The sequence below is a fragment of the Amblyraja radiata genome, chromosome 12, assembly GCF_010909765.2.
Source record: "Amblyraja radiata isolate CabotCenter1 chromosome 12, sAmbRad1.1.pri, whole genome shotgun sequence".
Classification (NCBI taxonomy): domain Eukaryota; kingdom Metazoa; phylum Chordata; class Chondrichthyes; order Rajiformes; family Rajidae; genus Amblyraja; species Amblyraja radiata.
This window is the reverse complement of record NC_045967.1, coordinates 32,668,346-32,687,640: the sequence shown is the minus strand read 5'-3', so window position 1 is coordinate 32,687,640 and position 19,295 is coordinate 32,668,346. Positions and strand designations below refer to the sequence as shown.

At 40.3% G+C, this 19,295-nt stretch overlaps 1 protein-coding gene across 2 annotated transcripts in view; it reads left to right on the top strand.

The window, feature by feature from the left end:
* The window catches only part of LOC116979026 (ADP-ribosylation factor-like protein 13B), a 48,034-nt gene extending 30,261 nt beyond the window's left edge, over window positions 1-17,773 (top strand). For both annotated transcript variants that reach the window (XM_033030417.1, XM_033030418.1), the window contains 4 exons: window positions 4,404-4,524; window positions 10,403-10,661; window positions 12,863-12,976; window positions 17,491-17,773. In XM_033030417.1, the coding sequence (XP_032886308.1) occupies window positions 4,404-4,524; window positions 10,403-10,661; window positions 12,863-12,976; window positions 17,491-17,546 (550 nt within the window). In that variant the 3' untranslated portion in view covers window positions 17,547-17,773. The remainder of the gene's footprint in view (window positions 1-4,403; window positions 4,525-10,402; window positions 10,662-12,862; window positions 12,977-17,490) is intronic.
* Window positions 17,774-19,295: the final 1,522 nt, after the last annotated feature.

The following is a 19,295-nucleotide window of genomic DNA, read 5'->3' as shown; positions in this document are numbered from 1 at the left end:
TCCAGAATCAGGTTGGGAACCATTGCCTTATAGCTAAGCCATCTAGACATTTCCACATTGGGAAAAAGATTCTGACTGTCTACCCTATCTATGTCTCTCATAATTTTATCTACCTATCAAATTGCCCCATAACCTCTGATGTTCCATGGAAAACAATCCAAGTCTATCGAACCTATCCCTGTAGCTGAACCCCTCTAATCCAGGTAGCATTCTGGTACACCTCCTCTGCACCCTCTCCAAAACCTCCACATCTTTCCTGTAATGGGGCGGCAGGAACTCCATGCAATACTCCAAATATGGCCTAACGATAATCCCATAGAGCTGCAACATGACTTCCTGATGCTTATATTTAATGACCCGAGCAATGAAGGCAAGCATATCATACGCCTTCTTGTATTTGTATTCTCAGTTCCCTCAATTTCCCTCAGTTTTCCCACCACTCACTGTGTAGGTTCATAGATTTGATTTTCCAAAATGCAGCACTTTACACTTAACTGAATTAAACTCCATTGCCTTTCATCGGCCCACTTGCCTGGCTGATAAAGATACCTCTGTCATTCTTGATAGTAATCTTCACTGTCTACGATACCAGCTATTTTAGTGTCATTTACAACATGGATATATGTGCCCAGAAATTCATTCTTAGTTAGGCAGCACTATTGCACAATATAGTAGCTGTTGCACTTCTGGAGTGTACCTGGGCGTCAGTTTTATTTAATGCACTTTGGACGCAAAATTGCAACAAATAGATAGTGTGTTTTGCACTATCAATTCCAATGAATTAATGTCTAGGAAATTCTATTTTAACGTAATTTAAAAAAACTGCAATGTTCAAAATCTAAAATAAAATAAATTAAGAAAATTTTGGAAATATTTGACATTTGAAGGAAGAGCAACAGAGTCAATGTTTCAACCTTTCTCAGAACAGAAATGGGACCAAAGAAGCTCGTAAAGTTGCAGGGAGAGTGGGGGAGGAGAATGTCTCTAAAAGGGTAAACCGGGTCGACCATGGGAATAAGCTGTAAACAAGGTTATCTGATCAATGAGTGAATGGGAGCAGTTAGATGATGATCACATAATCAAGTGAAGCCATAGAAAAGAACGTGCAAATTGCCATGCAAAGAATAAAATGTGGGAGCTCCATCTGCTGGTCACCACTTTATGAGCAAGTTTCCACATTCCAATTTAAGAAAATACAGAAACATATTCCCTGGAAGCTTAATACTTGCATGAATAGTAAATGTTATCAATCACAATCACACAATCAATCACAATAATACTTTATTAGACAAGTATGTTTTGCAACATACGAGGAATTTCATTTGCCAAGTCAGTCATACAAATAAAAAGCAACGGAACACTCAAAATACATTTTAGCATAAACATCAGGGTGGGAGATTGCAACCTTCATGTTGTCCGCCCTGTTTCGACGAATGCAATCGACCTGGCGTGCACAATCAAGTAAGATCAAATAAAACAAATTGTCCAACAACTTTAGGCTGTGCACGCCATATGCAAGAAGAAGAAAAAGAAGCATAAACATCTACCACAGTGACTCCTCCACATTCCTCACTGTGATGGAAGGCGGAAAAAAAGTTCAAATCTCTTCCCTTCTTTGCTCTCCCGTGGTCGGGGGCCTTAAGCCCTCCGTTGACGGGACGATCTTGACTGCCATAGCGGGTGGCGTTTGGCCCCTCCGCATCAGGGTGATCCGTTCCTTCCTCGGGGGGATGTCGGCTCCCCAGGCGCCAGGCGATTGAACCCCGCATCGGGGCTGGTCGAATCTCTGTGTCGTTGGAGCTCCCGACTAGCCTCTCCCGAGACTGCGGGCTCCTGATGTAAAGTCCGCAGGCCACGGTTGCAGCAATCCCAGGCAAAGGATCTACTCCGATGTTAAGACCACGCCCGCGATGGAGCTCAAGTCAGTCGTTATTTTTGCGTATCACATGACCAAGCAGGAGTAAGAATTGCTTTATCTTGTATTATAGCTTATGGCTGGTGATCCCATGCTTTGCAGAAAAGGTGTATGCTTTGAGCTATTATTGGTATAAGTAAATCCATTTATGCTTATGCCATGTGACGCGAATGCATGCTTCAAGGAATTGAAGATGACCTTTTTCCCATTTTATGATTTTGTTTTGCACCACATTATAAGGATGACCAATAACAAAAAATAATCTGATTGGTACCTTCAATTGGCTTTTGCAGAGATGGCAATCTACATTTGAATTATTATTAGTAAGAATAAATATCCACAGGTTATGTCCTCATGTGACTCAAATGTATGAGTGATTTTTATTTCTTCCATTTCTTATTTCATGGCTTTTCCCCTGTCAGACGATCCATTCCAGGTCCCCAAAAAAATCCTTCTGTGTAAGCTGCCACTTGGGGGGAAAGGAGGACTACAATTTTTCCTCTCTTCTGATGGGTAGGCAGCTCCATTTCACTGCAGCAAACACAGTGATAGGAGAACCAGGTTTGTGGTGGTTGAAGCATCCAATTGTCATTGGCATTTGTTGCTAGTTTACTGAACACTCATACCAACCAATCAAACAGCCGTATCCTCCTTTTCCAATAGTTTAATTATTAACAAATAACAATGCATTAAGAAAGTGAATAAAAACATACAAACCCAATGGGCCGGTCCCACTTAGGCAACTTTTTAGGCGACTGCAGGAGACTCTGCGGTCGCCACATGGTTTCCACATGTTTGCAGGTGGTTGGCAGGTAGTCGCCTTCATGGTCGTGAGGAGTTCCCGCATTCTGGGAACTAGTCGCGGCCTCATTATGGTCAGCCCAAACATGGTGACAAATTAGCGGCGACTAGAAGGAAGCCGCCATGGAGCGTAGCAAGAATTCTCGTGCCGTAGGCAGGTCGCCAGGAGGTCCTAGTGGGTTGCCAGGTGGTCGAAGGTTCTCATAGGTTCTCGTTGGTTGTAGTAGCAATGTTACAAAATTTTGAGATTTAAAAAATCAAGTCTTTAATTTATCCCATCAGATAAAACATAAAAAGAAGTTTAATTTGACACATAATTCACTTTCATATCTTCAGTATTAAAAAAGTTATGGCCATTTTCATACTCGGAAATTAGCATCTTGTTCCCTATTGCTTTTTCATTGACTTAACACAAAAGCTGTGATTGAGAACAGTCAAAAGCCCATAACTTTCTTACTTAGATGACTTGAAATTAAAGCATATAATTAGTTAGTTACCTAATTGTAGCTAATTACAAAATGCAATTGCTAGATCTAAACATCTATCCATTTCTTAAGAATAGATTACCATTTTTAAATAGCCTAAGTGTCCAAATAACATTCACACAAGAATTCACAATATAACATAATTTTAAAACTCATTGTCATGGGTTTATAGGCCAAATGGAAGGAATATAATGTTTAATACCTGTAAATTAATGGCCATTTAAATCAGCTTGCGAGTGGGATTTTCTGGAACGGGACCATTTGGAACATTCAGGTTGCGGTGATTTAGTCCCCATATCTGCAGCAAATACACTGCCGGTTCTTCGGGGAAAAAAATCACCATTTCGCAACTTAAAATGTGAATTAAATGCATAAGAAACACTTTTATACATAAGAATAAACTACATTCTTTTACCTGTCCCCTACATAAAATCCGTCCCCGTTGTCGGCGTTGACGGCTTCAGAAGCTGATTTTAAAATCACTCCAGCGATTAACTTGTCGGGCAAATTTTTTTTTAAAACACACAGAACGGCCGTCGGAACGATTCTTTAGCAAAATCTTGCACTCCGCGTTTTAACCCCGCCCCCCCCCCCCCCTCAATCGCGCACACGGCCAGTGGCAGAATTGCAGCGCTGTTGAAGGTAAGTATTGTAACATACCTAGTTGTAGCCGGTGCTGACCGGTGAATTGGGGGAATAAAACGTAAGCAGTAGTTTTCCGAACCAAGGATAACCGACCAGTAATGTTAATGTCTGCCGAGCTTCATAGCCGTGTATGTCTGGCTTCTTAAAAGTTGTCTCCATTCCTTCTCCCTCCTTCTCCTCCCTCTCCCCCCCCCCCCCCCCCCCCCCCCCCCCCCCCCCCCCCCCCCCCCCACCCTTATAAAAAATAAATTGCTATAAATCCTTTGGTAGGTTTTGAGTCAGGCACATACAAAAATAGTCTTCACTGTAAACTAACTCAGCGTACAATCTATTGGAAGTTAAAGGTGTGAAAAATAAATTCCTTCTGCACTGATCATTGCAGAAGACTAAAGGAAGGAAGTGTAAAAAATTGAGAATATAATATTTTATTTTGGGGCAATCCACTGTTGGTGCATAATATAGTGCATAATCTGTGGCTTTTATTAGCATGGATTATATAATAATCTTTGAGGAACATTCTGTGGAACATCAAATATAATACTAATTCTATTTTATAGAAAAAGGCACACCAGAGTTGGTTTAGAGAAACAAAAGAGTCACCATCTGAAAGACATTGAAGACACAACTCCGGCAAAGATCAACTCATCTAAGCGGTTAAGTAATGTCATCAATGCTCAGGTATGAAAATAAAAAAATGATTATTTGCTGTAGAGATCCTTCATTTTTTAATCTAGCATTGTTAATTAATGTGTGCTTAATCTTGCTTGACACCACTTTGCCACAAGTTTATTCATTCAGCTAATCCTGCCAGTGCAGTCATTTTTTTTGAGAATCTCTGTGGGACAAAATGGTACACCAGTGCTGACTAAACATTAGCTGGCAGAACCTGAAACCTTGCTTCCCCCTTCATCCCAATTGCCTTCTAGCAGCTCATGATGTCAAAGGCCTTTTCAATGTCTCTGATTGTGAGTCACAAGAGGTCAGATGTGCCAGAACGTGATGCCCACACACGGCACCTCGCCAATAATGCCACACAAGGCAGCTACCCCAAGCCATCTCTATGACCTAATCCTATGTTAACTTGATGTTTATGTATTTGGCACGCTACTTTAATTAAGTTAGTCAGTTTGCATGAAATCGACAATTCTGTGATGGACAAGGCTGTTCAAGAGTCACAGGCAAGTCTTAATGGTACAATCGGCTACCCTCTTACCTCACTTTATTTATAGGCATTACCTTCTATTTGTTTCCTCTTTATGTGCTTATCCACCTTTTTCGTAGGCATTTCGCAAACATTTCTGAGTAAAGAAGTTTTCCTTAAATTCCCTATTGTACTCGTGATACCTGGTTTTGATTTCTCCTCAATTCTAATGTCATAAAGAAACTAATCTGGTCCAATATGCCAATGCCAATTAAAAAAAAAGAACTATCCAATTATCCTATCTGTAAATAGCCAAAGAATACAATCTGAAGTTCAAGATCATCTTTAATCAGGGTATTCTTTTACCGGGTCCACAGATATCAGTAGCTTGTGGACCGACTGGTCAAAGGAAATCAGTATTCATATTATAGCGGTACAGCAGGTTGTTAGATGTTAGAACATCGTGACCGCTTCCAAGACTGACCCGTGTAGGAAGTGGGTGTTAGTATAAATCGTACAGTAGGATGGGGTTAGTGATGCTATTCTACTACGATTGGTTCTCATGCATAAACCAATCTACATCCTTCCCCGTAAAGTGTGGATATGGTAAGCATACATGTCGTAAGAATTTAAACATAGTCGCCATATCTATCAGGCGGTCTACTAATATGGCCCGAACGCATACGGACCAAGCCCTCTCCCCCTTCGCCAGACAGATTAAAGGGAGGTGGTGAACCCGGAAGAGAGAAAGCAGCAGGGGACATCCGTGGTGACTGACAGGGGGAGCATGCAGGAGAGGTATTTTTGTGGTTAGTCATAGCCGTCGGTCGTGGAGGGGTACGGGACATGCTGGAACTGGTGGACGTGGCAGCAGACGGCTGGAACAGTAGAGGTGGAGCGTAAGGACCAGCTGGTGGTGGACGTGGCTCCTTCACAGCAACCAAGTGTTGGCGGCTCCGATGGTATAAGGTGCCATCATAGTCCGCAAGGTAAGATCGTGGTTCTTCAGCCAGACCAACAACACTACCCAAACGGGAATGTCCCACGGAAGTTTGTAAACGAACGACTTGGCCCGGTAGTAGAGGTTTGAGTGGTTTGCTGGACTTGCCATGCGACCGTTTCTGTATGTCGTGTTTCTCCTGGATACGCTTTTGGATTGTAGCTGGCTTCAGCACCTGTGGCACCAACTTCTAGTGGGAAATCGGAATCGGAGGTCTCGTTGTTCTGGACATCAGTCGCTGGGCCGGCGAGCCCAGGGTTCCGTCTCTAGCAATGTTCCTGAGGTTTAAGAGGTCGAGATACACGTCTGAATTGGCTAGGTGTGCGCATTCCATTAGATGTTTAGCGCTTCTGACAGCTCGTTCAGCGAGCCCGTTACTTTGTGGGTATTCAGGGCTGCTCGTGACATGGTGGAAATTCCATCGGTTGCCAAAGAGCTTGAAAGCGTGGCTGGTAAACTGTCTTCCTTTGTCGGTCTGCAAATGGACAGGTGCGCCGAATGTAGAGAAGTGTTTCTTTAACTTTTGAATGACCATTTCTGATGTGATAGAAGTCAGTAAGTCGAGTTCAAACCAGTTGGAATAGGAGTCAACCAGGACGAGAAAGTGTTTACCGTGCCATTCGAAAATGTCTGCCGCCAGCGACGTCCAGGGCAGTGCTGGTGGAAATTGTTGCAGTAAAGGCTGTCTCTCTTGGTGTGGTGCGAGGCTGTTACAAATGGGGCAGGAGGCTGTATGCACTTGGTCATCCCAGGCCAGTAGAACAGGTACACAAAAATTCTGTTCTGTTCACAGGTTCTGTGCGTGGGCCAGCGTGACATCAGTTCCTGGGTGACCGCTGTGTGCCTCTTTGTTGTATTCGTCACGTAGTGATGAGGGGATCACGACTTTGTGGCCCTTAACTATGACACCATCCTATATTACCAGTTTATCGCGGACTAAGAAGAACGACTGCACCTCTGTTGGTACACTGGGTTGTCTGTCTGGCCAGCCTCTTTTGATTATGGATGAAAGTATCTGGAGAGCAGTGTTGGTGGCTGTATGTTCGGCTAGGCGGTGCAGTTGTTTTGTAGGAACAAAGTCAATGCTGAGAACCATAAACTTGTCCCGTTCGTAGGGGTGTCGCTCGTTGGATGCCCGTGGTGCACGAGAGAGAGTGTCCGCAACGAGCATGTCTTTACCCTTCTTGTAAACAAGTTTAAAGTCAAAGCGCTGGAGCTGCATCATCATATGCTGCAGACGTGCAGGTGCTGCGTGTATAGGTTTGTTGAGGATCGTCACCAGGGGTTGGTGGTCTGTCTCGACCGTGAAAACATTGCCAAAGATAAAGTCCTTGAATTTGGAACAAGCGAAGACAACGGCCAGCAGCTGCTTCTCGATTTGCACGTAGCGCTGTTTGGTGTCGGTCATGGTGCGGGAGGCATAGGAGACATGGCGCAAAGTTCCAACGGCAGATGATTGTAGGCAGGCTGCGCCGAGTCCGAATCGTGAGGCATCGCAGGTAATTGCCACAGGGCGCTTCAGGTCGAAAAATGTCAGGGTTGGTGCGTTGGTCAGCTTCGATTTAAAAACGTCAAATGCATTTTGGTGTAGCTGGAACCAGGACCAAGCAGTATCCTTTCTAGTTAGTTGTTGCAGAGTCGAACTCAGTTCACTGAGGTTTGGTATGAATTTCCCAAGATAGTTCACCATACCCAGGAATCGCTGCAGGCCGAGCACATCTCTGGCATCTCTGTGATGGCAGCAGTTTTCTTCGGATCCGGCCTGAGACTGTCAGAAGTGAACACATGACCGACATAGATGAACTCTGAAACCCTGAACTTACATTTGTTAGGGTTAAATGTCAGGTTTATCTGACGTGCCCGGTCCATGATAAGCTTTAGGTTGTAGTCATGCTCCGGTAAGTCTTTGCCATAAACCAAGATATCATCAACTATGATGGCACACGGGAGGCCCTGGAACAGCAGTCCCATGTTTCTCTGGAAGACTTCACTGGCCGAGTTGATGCCGAATGGCATTCTTAGAAACTTGAATCTGCCAAATGGAGTGGCAAATGTGGTGAGGTTTGACGACTCGTCGTCCAGTGGTACCTGCCAGAAAGAGCTCTTTGCATCGAGGACAGAAAATACAGTGGCTCGTCCGATCTGTGCCGCAATGTCCTTGACAGTCCTCATAGGATAATGCGGATGCCTGATGGCAGAGTTCAAATCCTTCGGACTGATGCACATGCGGAGCTCATTTTTATCCTTCTTGAGAGTGGCAACCATGGTGGAGACCCAGTCAGTGGGGTCACTGATCTCTTCTCGTACGCCTAAGGAGACCATGTTCTCTAGTTCAGACTCAATCCTGTCTCTCATGGCATGTTGCACACGATGCGGTGCGCGGGCGACAGGGTCAACATTGGGGTCAATGGATATCTTGTAGGTCGCAGGCAGCTTGCCTAGTTTGCCATCGAACAAATCAGGGTATTCTTTTACCGGGTCCACAGATATCAGTAGCTTGTGGACCGACTGGTCAAAGGAAATCAGTATTCATATTATAGCGGTACAGCAGGTTGTTAGTTGTTTGAACATCATGACCACTTCCAAGACTGACCCGTGTAGGAAGTGGGTGTTAGTATAAATTGTACAGTAGGGTGGAGTTAGTGATGCTATTCTACTTTGATTGGTTCTCATGCATAAACCAATCTACACTATCCTTCTCTTTAATCTTGCAAGTATTGTTTCAATTCCCTTTTGTAAGATATTGGGACTGTTTCTATCAGTCTCTCAGCAAGTTGTTCATTGGAACTGTCTCATCCTTTTTATCCTTCCACAACCTTGGTTTCATCCTATCAGCAATATCCCCTTTATCCTATCCATCCCACCCCCATTCTCTCTCTAACTTAATTTTTATTTGTTTACTCACTTTCAACATTGACCTAAAATGTTAACTCTTTTTATCCTTCTTCAAATGTTATCTAGTCTGCTGCATGTTTCCTGCATGATTTATTTTTATTTCAAGTCTGATACCAGACACCCAAAACATTCACTCTCTTCCAGGTTCTGCTCGTCAGAATTCCTGGCCTGTGACTACTTAATTTGGAGACATAGTACTCAGGATTACATTGAGTTTCAAGTCTATTTGGCTGGAACGGACAAAAGCCCACTGTAAACTGCAAAAGGATTGCATCATCTCCCGAACTACCCACTCAACTAGCCCATCAAACACCTGCTGTCCCATTTGTAGCAGACTATACATTACCCTCATCAGCCACCTCTGGAGTGGAACCAAATCATCATCCATCCAAAGGGACTGTTTAAAAAGAAGAAGACTTCTGCAGAGAACTTTCTAAAGCTTGCCTTAACCAATCTGAGTCTGCATTCCTTATACTCTTCTCGTGGGTTTTTTTTTTAAATGTTCCATATTTAATTTTTACATTTTCAATTATCTTTTAAAATATCTCTTTTCAATCAATTTGTTTCAAATGTATCTCATGTTCCTTTAATAATCCTTCAGAATTCAGACTCTACTGGCCACAATCCATCATTTTTTTCCAGAGCATCACCACAACTTAAACATTCTAGATACAAATGTTTTATGATTATTTATTCTCAAGGCATTCTTTGAGATGATTGAGATGAGAAGATGCATGAATGAATGCATAACTTATCTCCAGAATGTACTGGCACTTAACAATCCTTACTTAAAATACAATATAAATGAAAATACATATCTTATTTCTAAACTTAATATTTACTCTATAATAAGCATATTAGTGTCATGGTGCAAATACACTGTGAAAGTACTGGCAGCAGGCTTAGCAGTAATTTTTTTAATGAAATTGGATATTCGTAGATGAAAGTTACAGAGGAAAGAACAAATCAATAAGACTAATTGTGAATCTCTTTAGAAAAATAGGACAAGCACAGTAGGCTACACAACCTTGTTTTTGTGTTGTTTGAGTCAATAATATTCACCCTAAGGTTCCTTACAGAAATTAAACAGTTGAATGCTTATACACCACTGCATTTTGTTCTTGTGCAACCATTAGTCTGCTGGAAGGAAATGCTAAGTGGAAATCATGTGCTTTTCATTCGGCAGGAGGAGTAATAGAGCACTGTTCTTCCACATCATTTATTAGGTGAAAGGATTTAGAATTCAGAGGAGCCACCCCTTCTACCCTGATAATCTATGTCACAAACCTGAAAAAAATGCATAAATATAAAATGAATAATTTATTTTAAAAAGGAGGCTTATTTTTTAATCTCCAAATATGTTCATATTTTCACCATTCATGTTGGTATACATAAATGTCATGTAAATTCATTTTATTGATTTACGTACCTGTATTCAACTTGTAACTGTACTCTAACTGGAACATATTATTCTGCTGATGCCAAGGTGAAACTGTAATTCTCCTTTGTTATTGTAACAGAATGAAGAAAAAATCAAGAATGCTTTCGTGACCAAGAAAAAAAAGAAGAAAATAAGGTTTTCTGGCAGCAATCTGAGTTTATCTCGAACAAAGAGGCTGATGAGTGGAAACACTACTTCCTCAGACACAACTAACAATACTATTGTATCCAGCAAAGGGAGGAATGAGAGGGATAGAAGTATCATTCAGTTGGATAATTCTCACCAAGCAGAAAATAAAACACTGATGCCAAACTCTGGGAACACAGAAGCTATTAAAGGTAAATTTATGTCCCTAGCTTGTTGCATATTTGAAATGCAGTAAGAAATGAATTTCATAGAATAGGAAGGACGCAAATTTCTCTTTGATATGAGAAATCTTAAATTAATGGCATTAAAGATAACCACAAAACCAATCTGAATCCATCAGGCAAAATTTTACAGCATAAAATGTTACTTAATAAGTGATTTGGATGTATTGTTCTCCTTTGGAATTTGATCCACTGGAAATGTGAGGTAGTTTGTTACAATATATAAGCCTGTGTTGATATTGATTTATTATATATAATTTCATCACTTTTCATTTTTTGTGCGAAGCATTAATGATCCTTAACCAAAGTCACAAATGGCATTTTCCATGATTTGCAAAGCGCTGTACAACCCTTCCCCAGATTAATCAATATTTTTGCAGATATTGGCCCAATTGAACACCCTATCCTCCTCTCATACCAAAGCTTTTTTTTAATTGAAAGGTTCTGCCGTCACTCAATTCCATTACGATTTGTCCCGTCACAGCCAGAGAAACTTCTATAATGACTTTTCCAATTAAATTGGGGTGGCAAATTTACTGTTCATCCACCATAAAAGTCAATTTCCATGCACATTATTCACCTCTTTTCTTAGCCAATACTTCAAAATGACACAAACTGTTTGCCTTGATACCGTACTGGAACCTCGGTGAATGCCAGTTTTAAATGATAAGTTCTCTTGCCTTAGTCCTAGTCTCATTTGGTCCCCGCTGTATGAACAAAATATTCCATATTTTTGTTTTATCTACATTGTGCAATGTTTCCATTGCCCTCTGGGCTTTTTTTCTCCATTAATATGAATGCATCTTTGTATTGTATTGTATTGTATTCAAATTTATTGTCATTGTCTCAATTAGAGACAACGAAATGAATTTCCCTTTACAGTCAGTATCATAAAAATCATCTAAAACTCTGCTACCAATATTCTACCTGAATCCAAGTCCCATTAACGAGATAATAATAAACAACGAATTATCCGCTAATTGATCCACTAATGCTATGATTTTTTGCATTTTTATCCTTGTTTTCCAATCCATCCATGGTCTTGTTCCTTAACCTTCTCTAATCCTATAACTTCTCTTGTACACTTTCTACTTCTTTCACACCATCTTTGGAGGTCATTACCTTCGCCATCCCATCTCTAAATTATAGAAACATAGAAAATAGGTGCAGGAGTAGGCCATTCGGCCCTTCGCGCCTGCACTGCCATTCAATATGATCATGGCTGATCATCCAACTCAGTATCCTGTACCTGCCTTCTCTCCATACCCCCTGATCCCTTTTGCCACAAGGGCCACATCTAACTCCGTCTTAAATATAGCCAATGAACTGGCCTCAACTACCTTCGGTGGCAGAATTATCTCAAGTTTCAAATCTTTCCTCAACCCTCCCTCTGTGACCTTTCTATCAATCTCCATCTATAAGTTGATATCAGTTATTCCATATACGGGTAGATTTCCCCGTGTTTAAGGAGTTGTTGCAATTTGTTGTTGTTAGCAAATTATTAAAATAAGCTGTCAGCCAAAATGGTTGGTTTGATGTAATTGCAGAGTTGAAAGTAGGTAATTGGTAAATGCAGCATATTTCTGATTTGGAACCTGTTGTTTGGTCTCATTGATGTTTAAGAAGTTCATTCTTTTTACTCGTCATTTAACTGTATTTATTGGAGTCCTGCCTAAACTGCCCTCAATTTGGCGTGTTGTAAAAATGTCTTGAAAACTATTTATTTCTTTCCAAAGTTTCCTGCTTGCTATTTATTCTCTGTTTAAAGTTCAATATAGGAAGTGGATGAATATCAACCTGTCTAAGAGTTGTAAATGTTGTACATTTTAGTTTAATAACATTAGCTAATTCAAAGTTTATCCATATAATTCCCCCATCGTACTCTTTGAACTCTAGAGGCTCATAACACATTTATTTGTTCATATTTTCACTCAGTTATACATTTAGAGCCTAAAGTAAGATCAGAGAGACAATGTGTTATAAACCAAATGAGTTCCTGAGAGGTGAAAATTATTTGAAACGAATAGGTGATAACATATAATTATTTAGTAATGTCTGAAAGTGTTTGAAAACCTAGAGGGAACAAGCTATGTTCCATGTAGTTTGTTCCATTTGGATTTAAGATGATAGATTATTTTGTGTGATTACATCTCTTTAAAAATCTGATTTAGATTCTGAAAAGAAAAATAAGGGGAAGAAAATAAAGATGAAATGCAAAAACAAGATCAATTCAGCTGACCCTGACGATGATTTTTCCAAAAATGTGGATTTAACAGCACCTCTGGGTAAGGGCCAACACATAGTCAGAATCCAGTAGTTTGAGTTAAATGTCTAATTAAATGCACAAAAAGTGAATCAAGTATGTCCACTAGAACTCGAAACATTTTAAGATGAGGGAAGTAAAATTTAATAGGAACCTGAGGGGCAACATTTTACACAAAGGATGATATTATATGATGCATGGCAGATGCAGTATAATGTGGATAAATGTGAGGCTATCCACTTTGGTGGCAAGAACAGGAAGGCAGATTATTATCAGAATGGTGTCAAATTAGGGAAAATGGAGGTTCAATGATACAGGATGTCCTTGTACATCAGTCACTGAAAGTAACCATGCAGGTACAGCAGGCAGTGAAGGCATGCTGGCCTTTATTGCAAGAGGAATTGAGTTTAGGAGCAAGGAGGTCCTACTGCTGTTGTACAGGGCCCTGGTGAGACCACACATGTAGTATTGTGTGCAGTTTTTGTCTACTAATTTGTGGAAGGACATTCTTGCTATTGAGGGTGTGCCGAGTAGGTTCACCAGGTTAGTTCCCGGGATGGTGGGACCGACATATGAGGGAAGAATGGTTCCACTGGGCTTGTATTCACTGGAATTTAGAAGGGTGAGAGGGTATCTTATAGAAACATATAAAATTCTTAAGGGACTGGATAGGCTAGATGCAGCAAAAATGTGCCCCATGTTGGGGAAGTCCAGAACTCTAAATACGCTCTCCTAAAGCTTACCCCCTAGTCTAGTTCAGTAAAAAACACTGACTCAAGCACTGGACCAACTAAACTTTATTTTTAGAATGAACAACAAATCCCTTACATGATACCTAAACCATCGCGGGTTCGATCCTTGTCTCTGCCTGGCCAAGCCCTTCAGCCTCGTGCAAGCAGGCACTGCCCAAAAGGTCACGCAATCCCAAGCGCCCTTCCAGAAGATCAACAGCGATCCAAAATGGGACTACCTTTAATAGGTCCACGAACCTCGAGGGGCCGAACTACATAGGGGTGGACCCTTACAATCCAATCAAACATATTAATTACATCAATGCATTATTGACAGTTCCACAATCCGATTACAGAGAGCCTAAAATAATGTTTCTTGCAGAAGCTCCTGGAAGGAAGCTAATTCACTGAATAATGCAACATTTACCCTGGAACTCAAAACAATTCTGCCAGGGCTTAACACTTTGGCCAATCAACAAACAGGGTAACTGTCTTGCAACATTATTTACAATCCTTGTGCAGCAATCCAATGAAACTCATGCATTTACAATATTTTGGAGGTCCTCTGCAAGATTCTCTTACATATTGACAATTGCAAAGATACTTATACCTTTCTTATCTGCAACATTGATCTGGGACCTAGACTTCCTGGCACTAGCCAACCGCCTGTGGCTTCTTATACAGAAATACAGACTTGACCAAAAAGGCCTTGCAATGCATGAATCCTCTGCTTTATTTTGGCTCTATACTAGCTCCATTTTGGCCAGGATTTACAGAACCAGGGGGTCACAGTTTAGGAATAAGGGGTTGGCCATTTAGGACTGAGATGAGGAAAAACATTTTCACCCAGAGTTGTGAATCTGTGGAATTCTCGGCCAATCCACTGGAGGTTTTCATGAGTTAGATGTTGTTCTTACGTCTAACGGAATCAAGTGAATGGGGAAAAATCAGGAATGGGGTACTGATTTTGGATGATCAGCCATGATCATATTGAATGGCGGTGCTGGCTCAAAGGGCCGAATGGCCTACTCCTGCACCTATTTTCTATGTTTCTATGTTTCTATATGGAATAAGCTTTTTCTTATTATCAAGCCCACACACAAGATTAGAAGTTGTTCAGTCAGAGCTGACACACTTCTTGGCATCTGCACAATGTTGTCTGTCTTGTGCTTCTTGTGCTTCTTGTGTGTGGTGATGGAAAGATTGGTGGAAACAGGGCTGCAACGTGAATGCTCTTTCCTTGACCCCTGGAATAAGCTGCCAGAAGAGGTAATTGAAGCAGGTACAAAGTTTAAAAAACATTTGGACAAGTACATGGATAGGGTAGGTTTAAAAGGATATCCATTTAATGATTCCAAATGATAATTGAAACCCCAATCATGCTATTTAGCTATACTTGGATTTAGGATATTTATTGATAATGTCCTGATGGTTTATTAGAACTCAAGTCATTAGAAGTTAGCTCTTCTGTATGAATACCTTACCAAAGATTTAGTTGGCAATTGCATTGCTCATGTTGTAATTGAGTCTAGTAATCAGAAAATCCATAAATCTATTTTCTAAACTTCCCTTAGTTTGTTGATTTTAAGCAAGTGGTTCTAATAATTATATAATTGACTTTAACTCGCCAAGACTGTATAATTCATGCTTCATTTGGCATCTAGTTATTTTTGTTGAGCAATAAATCTCTAACTGCTCAGGCAAGGTGTGGACATGAAAAATATGCAAGGATCTACATCACAGAACCACTTCCTGATACCACTCAAAACCTTTGCCATACTGTAGATATGATTAATCCCAATATTTTGCTGCAAAGGCTAATATTCTTACACAATTTATTTAATTCAAAACTCCAGCGTGTCTCATACCATGACTTCCTTATCATTACCTCCCTAATCAAGATCCCTTACTCCCCTCCTCCATCACATTACCAGCGTTAATAAGTGATAGGAGTAGAATTAGGCCAATCAGCCCATCAAGTCGACTCTGCCATTCAATCATGGCTGATCTATCTCTCCCCTCCTAACCCTATGCTCTTGCCTTCTCCCTATAACCTCTGACACCTGTACTAATCAAATATCTATCTATTTCTGCTTTAAAAATATCAACTGACGGCCTCCACAGCATTCTGTGGCAAATAATTCCACAGATTCACCATCTTTTGACTAAAATATCTCGTCGTCTCCTTCTTCTAAAATAATGTTCAGTTCTCGGCACCAATGTTTGTACCGAGTCCCACTGTACCCCAGAACTAAAATTCTTTATCACAGGCAACCCTTCTGTAAAGTATCAACCAAGGTGCTCCCTCTAAATTAGTGACATTTTTGTGACTACCGGATAATTGAGCTTTAACTATAATGAAGCATTAAAAGAGCACGTTAGAGTTCAGTGTTGCTGCACAAAAATCACTAAAATATCTTGAATAGTGGCTTAGAATATGGAATGCTATAACACAAGATCGACCCATAATGTCAAAGATTCAAATGTGCTTTTATTGTCACATGTGCAAATGCACAGTGAAATTATTTTCTTACAGACAATCCAGTAAAGTACTGCCATAACAAAGCAAATGCCCGATTAGCAAAGTGAAGAAAAATAGTCTACTGAGCCCACATGTAGGAAGCGCCAGGTTTTGGTGCCATTTTCAAAGTCCAGTCCGTGCTCTAGGGATAATGAACATTGCCTAGTCCGGGCAATCCCCAGGTTGCTGCAGGGCCTCCAGCCATCACCTTCCTTGAACGTGTGGATCGACCAGCGAACAATGTCCCTCTCCTTTCCTGTCCACCTTGGTGTCCGCGGAGTGTCTCCCACAGGCAACCAGTGGTTCCCAACCTTTTTTTAGCTCATGGCCCCCTTGGGATCTTTTAATTTTTCTGTAGCCCCCCCCTGACATTATTAGCAGAAAAAAAGTACTTCAATATTATAATACCTTCCATTAAAATATCAGTGTCTATTAATTGCACAAATATTTCAAATACATAGATTTAAATTTATTAGAACTGAAATTTAGGAGGCAACCGGGTGGTAGCTCTGTGACCCCCTTCATTGAACCTGTGGCCCCCTAAATCCCAATTTTTTTCTGTGGCCCCCCTGAAATTTGCCATATGGCCCCAGGTTGAGAATCACTGGGCTAGACCACAGTTCCCTCTCCTCCCAGCCTAGCTCTTCGCCCAACAGGTCTGTCATCATCATCGGCTCCATCTACTTAGTCTCTGGTCTTTGGAGGACGAGCATGGGCTGGCTCGGTGGCTCCCTCTCTGCAGGCTACAGTTCAACATATCTTGTGTTAAACCTAATTTAAAGGACAGGAACATTTCCATCCTTGCATCATCCAATTTAGGTACACAGATTCTAATTGTATCTGGCGTCAACAAACTCAGTATTATAGTCTAGAGGATATTAGCTTGGACATCAAGAGGTCCTGTCTTAAACAATAACCATACAGATCACCTATCAGGAGATGGATTCCAGAAATGACTGAACTGTTACTAATGAATATAATATAAATATGAAAATAATATTTTAATGAATATAAATACCTAGGAATTGTATACAATTCTGGTGTTCCCATTTGGTGACTAGTCTCCTGGATATGAATAATTACTGTTCAAACAACATAACCACATGTAACATAAGGGACAAGCTAGAAGATTGTAACTTTATAATCAATTCCAATTTTTTTTTGTATATACTTAATTCCTGTCTATTTTTTAATTTTATCTATTCAAAGAATGCAAGGGATTCCATACTTAATTATACTTTAGTTTCTTCTAATCCGTGTGTTTTTCTTTGTATACCCTTTCAGATCTTTACAGGAAAGCACTCCTTGCATTAAAGACCAGACCTCGAGCTAACAACTGAACAATCAATTCAATGTGTATTCTGATGAGCTGGGTTCTTCACTCACTTGATATTATTGCATTGTATCAACTGGAGCTGTCATTTAAAGTCCATGCTTTCTTGAACATTGTTGGACATGTATAGGTACAACGGGTGGCTGTCAGCTAATGCGTTAAATTTTATTTTCACTGGCATCGTGAGAAAATATTGACAAATTATGGAACTTAATAAACAAGATCTTTAACAGTTTTGTTTTTATTAATAGAAATTAATGAAGAAGGCTCCTGACCTGAAATGTCACCTGACCATTCCCTCCACAGATACTGCCTGACCCTCTGAGTTACTACAGAACTTTGTATTTTATTTTTATGAACGTCATCAGATACTTAGCTGTCTGAGAGACGCTGATGCACAATTAATCCTAAATTCAGTTTCTTTTATATGCAATGCAATGCTCTACTTTCTTTTTCATGTCTTTATTTATTGCATTTATTGCATATTCTTTGTTTCATGCTTAATATATTTAAAGGAAACAATCTGACATTTGTACAAATTGTAATGTTAAAGGTACCTGAGCATCTACTAGGGTCTCAGCCTTTTTTTATTCTAAGCTTAAAGATCATAACAAGTCTGGGATAAACCATGTAGAAAAGAAGGTTCACCTTCTCAAACCTACCTCCTATCAATGAGATCTTGGATGATTTGTATTTCAGCTTCATCAAGTACATCCTGGTCTGTCAAATAGTTAACAATCTTAGGCAGTAAATTATAAAAGAAGCATTGACAGTTCCTCATTTCTACCATGCTTTGCATGAAGAAGTGTTCTTCTAATTTCTCTTCGGAATGTTTTAAATTTAAGAGTCCTAGCCCCAGACCCTACCATCAACGGAAAGAGATTTATTTTCCTCTGTTCTACAGATTCCTTTTAAAACCCTAACAATGGCAATCGAATCACCAATTTACCTTCTTTATTAAAAATGCATGACCAGTTTCTGTAATCTCTCCTTGGACCCTGGTAACAGTATGACAAATATTCATTGTACTCTTTAAATACTAATACAATTTTATAAAGTGGATAGAACTGTAAATAATACGTCAAATGGAGTCTCATTATAATTTTGTAAAGTTATAGAAACTTACCTCCCCACCCTGTACGACCAATCATTTGCCAGGCTTTGCCACATCGCCCCTCTCTTTTCCAGCTCCCCCCCCACTTCATCAATTGGAAGAAGGGTCCTGAAACGTGGTCTATCCATTCCCCCTACAGATGTGCTTGACTTGCTGAGTTCCTCCAGTACTTTGTGGGTATTAATCCTCAGTTTCATATTCAGCCACGAGTTGTAAAGGTTAACACCTCCTCAGTTTATGGATTAGACGTACTTGATGAAGCTGACATTTTGTACTTGCCTGTCCCATTTTTTTGATCTCTATAAAAAGACTCTTAAATCTCTTTGGAATTCCATGTTCCTGTCACTTCATTTTTTAATAATAGATTGTTTTTTATCAGTCCAAATAGCATGCTTACCTAAGTTTCATCTATTGTCTCAGTAAATTCAGGTCTCCATTGCCAGTTGACCTTGTGCATTTATATTTGATGCCACCAAAAATCAAAATTAATAGCAAAGCCCATATCAAAACCCTGAAAATTAAGTTTAGTGGGTTGAATAAAACTACAATTTACAAACCCTTTTTCATAATTAATGTGTTCCAAATCTGTCAAAAATAGAAAGGATTGAGATGGACACCATGAAAGAACTATGTTTACAATTT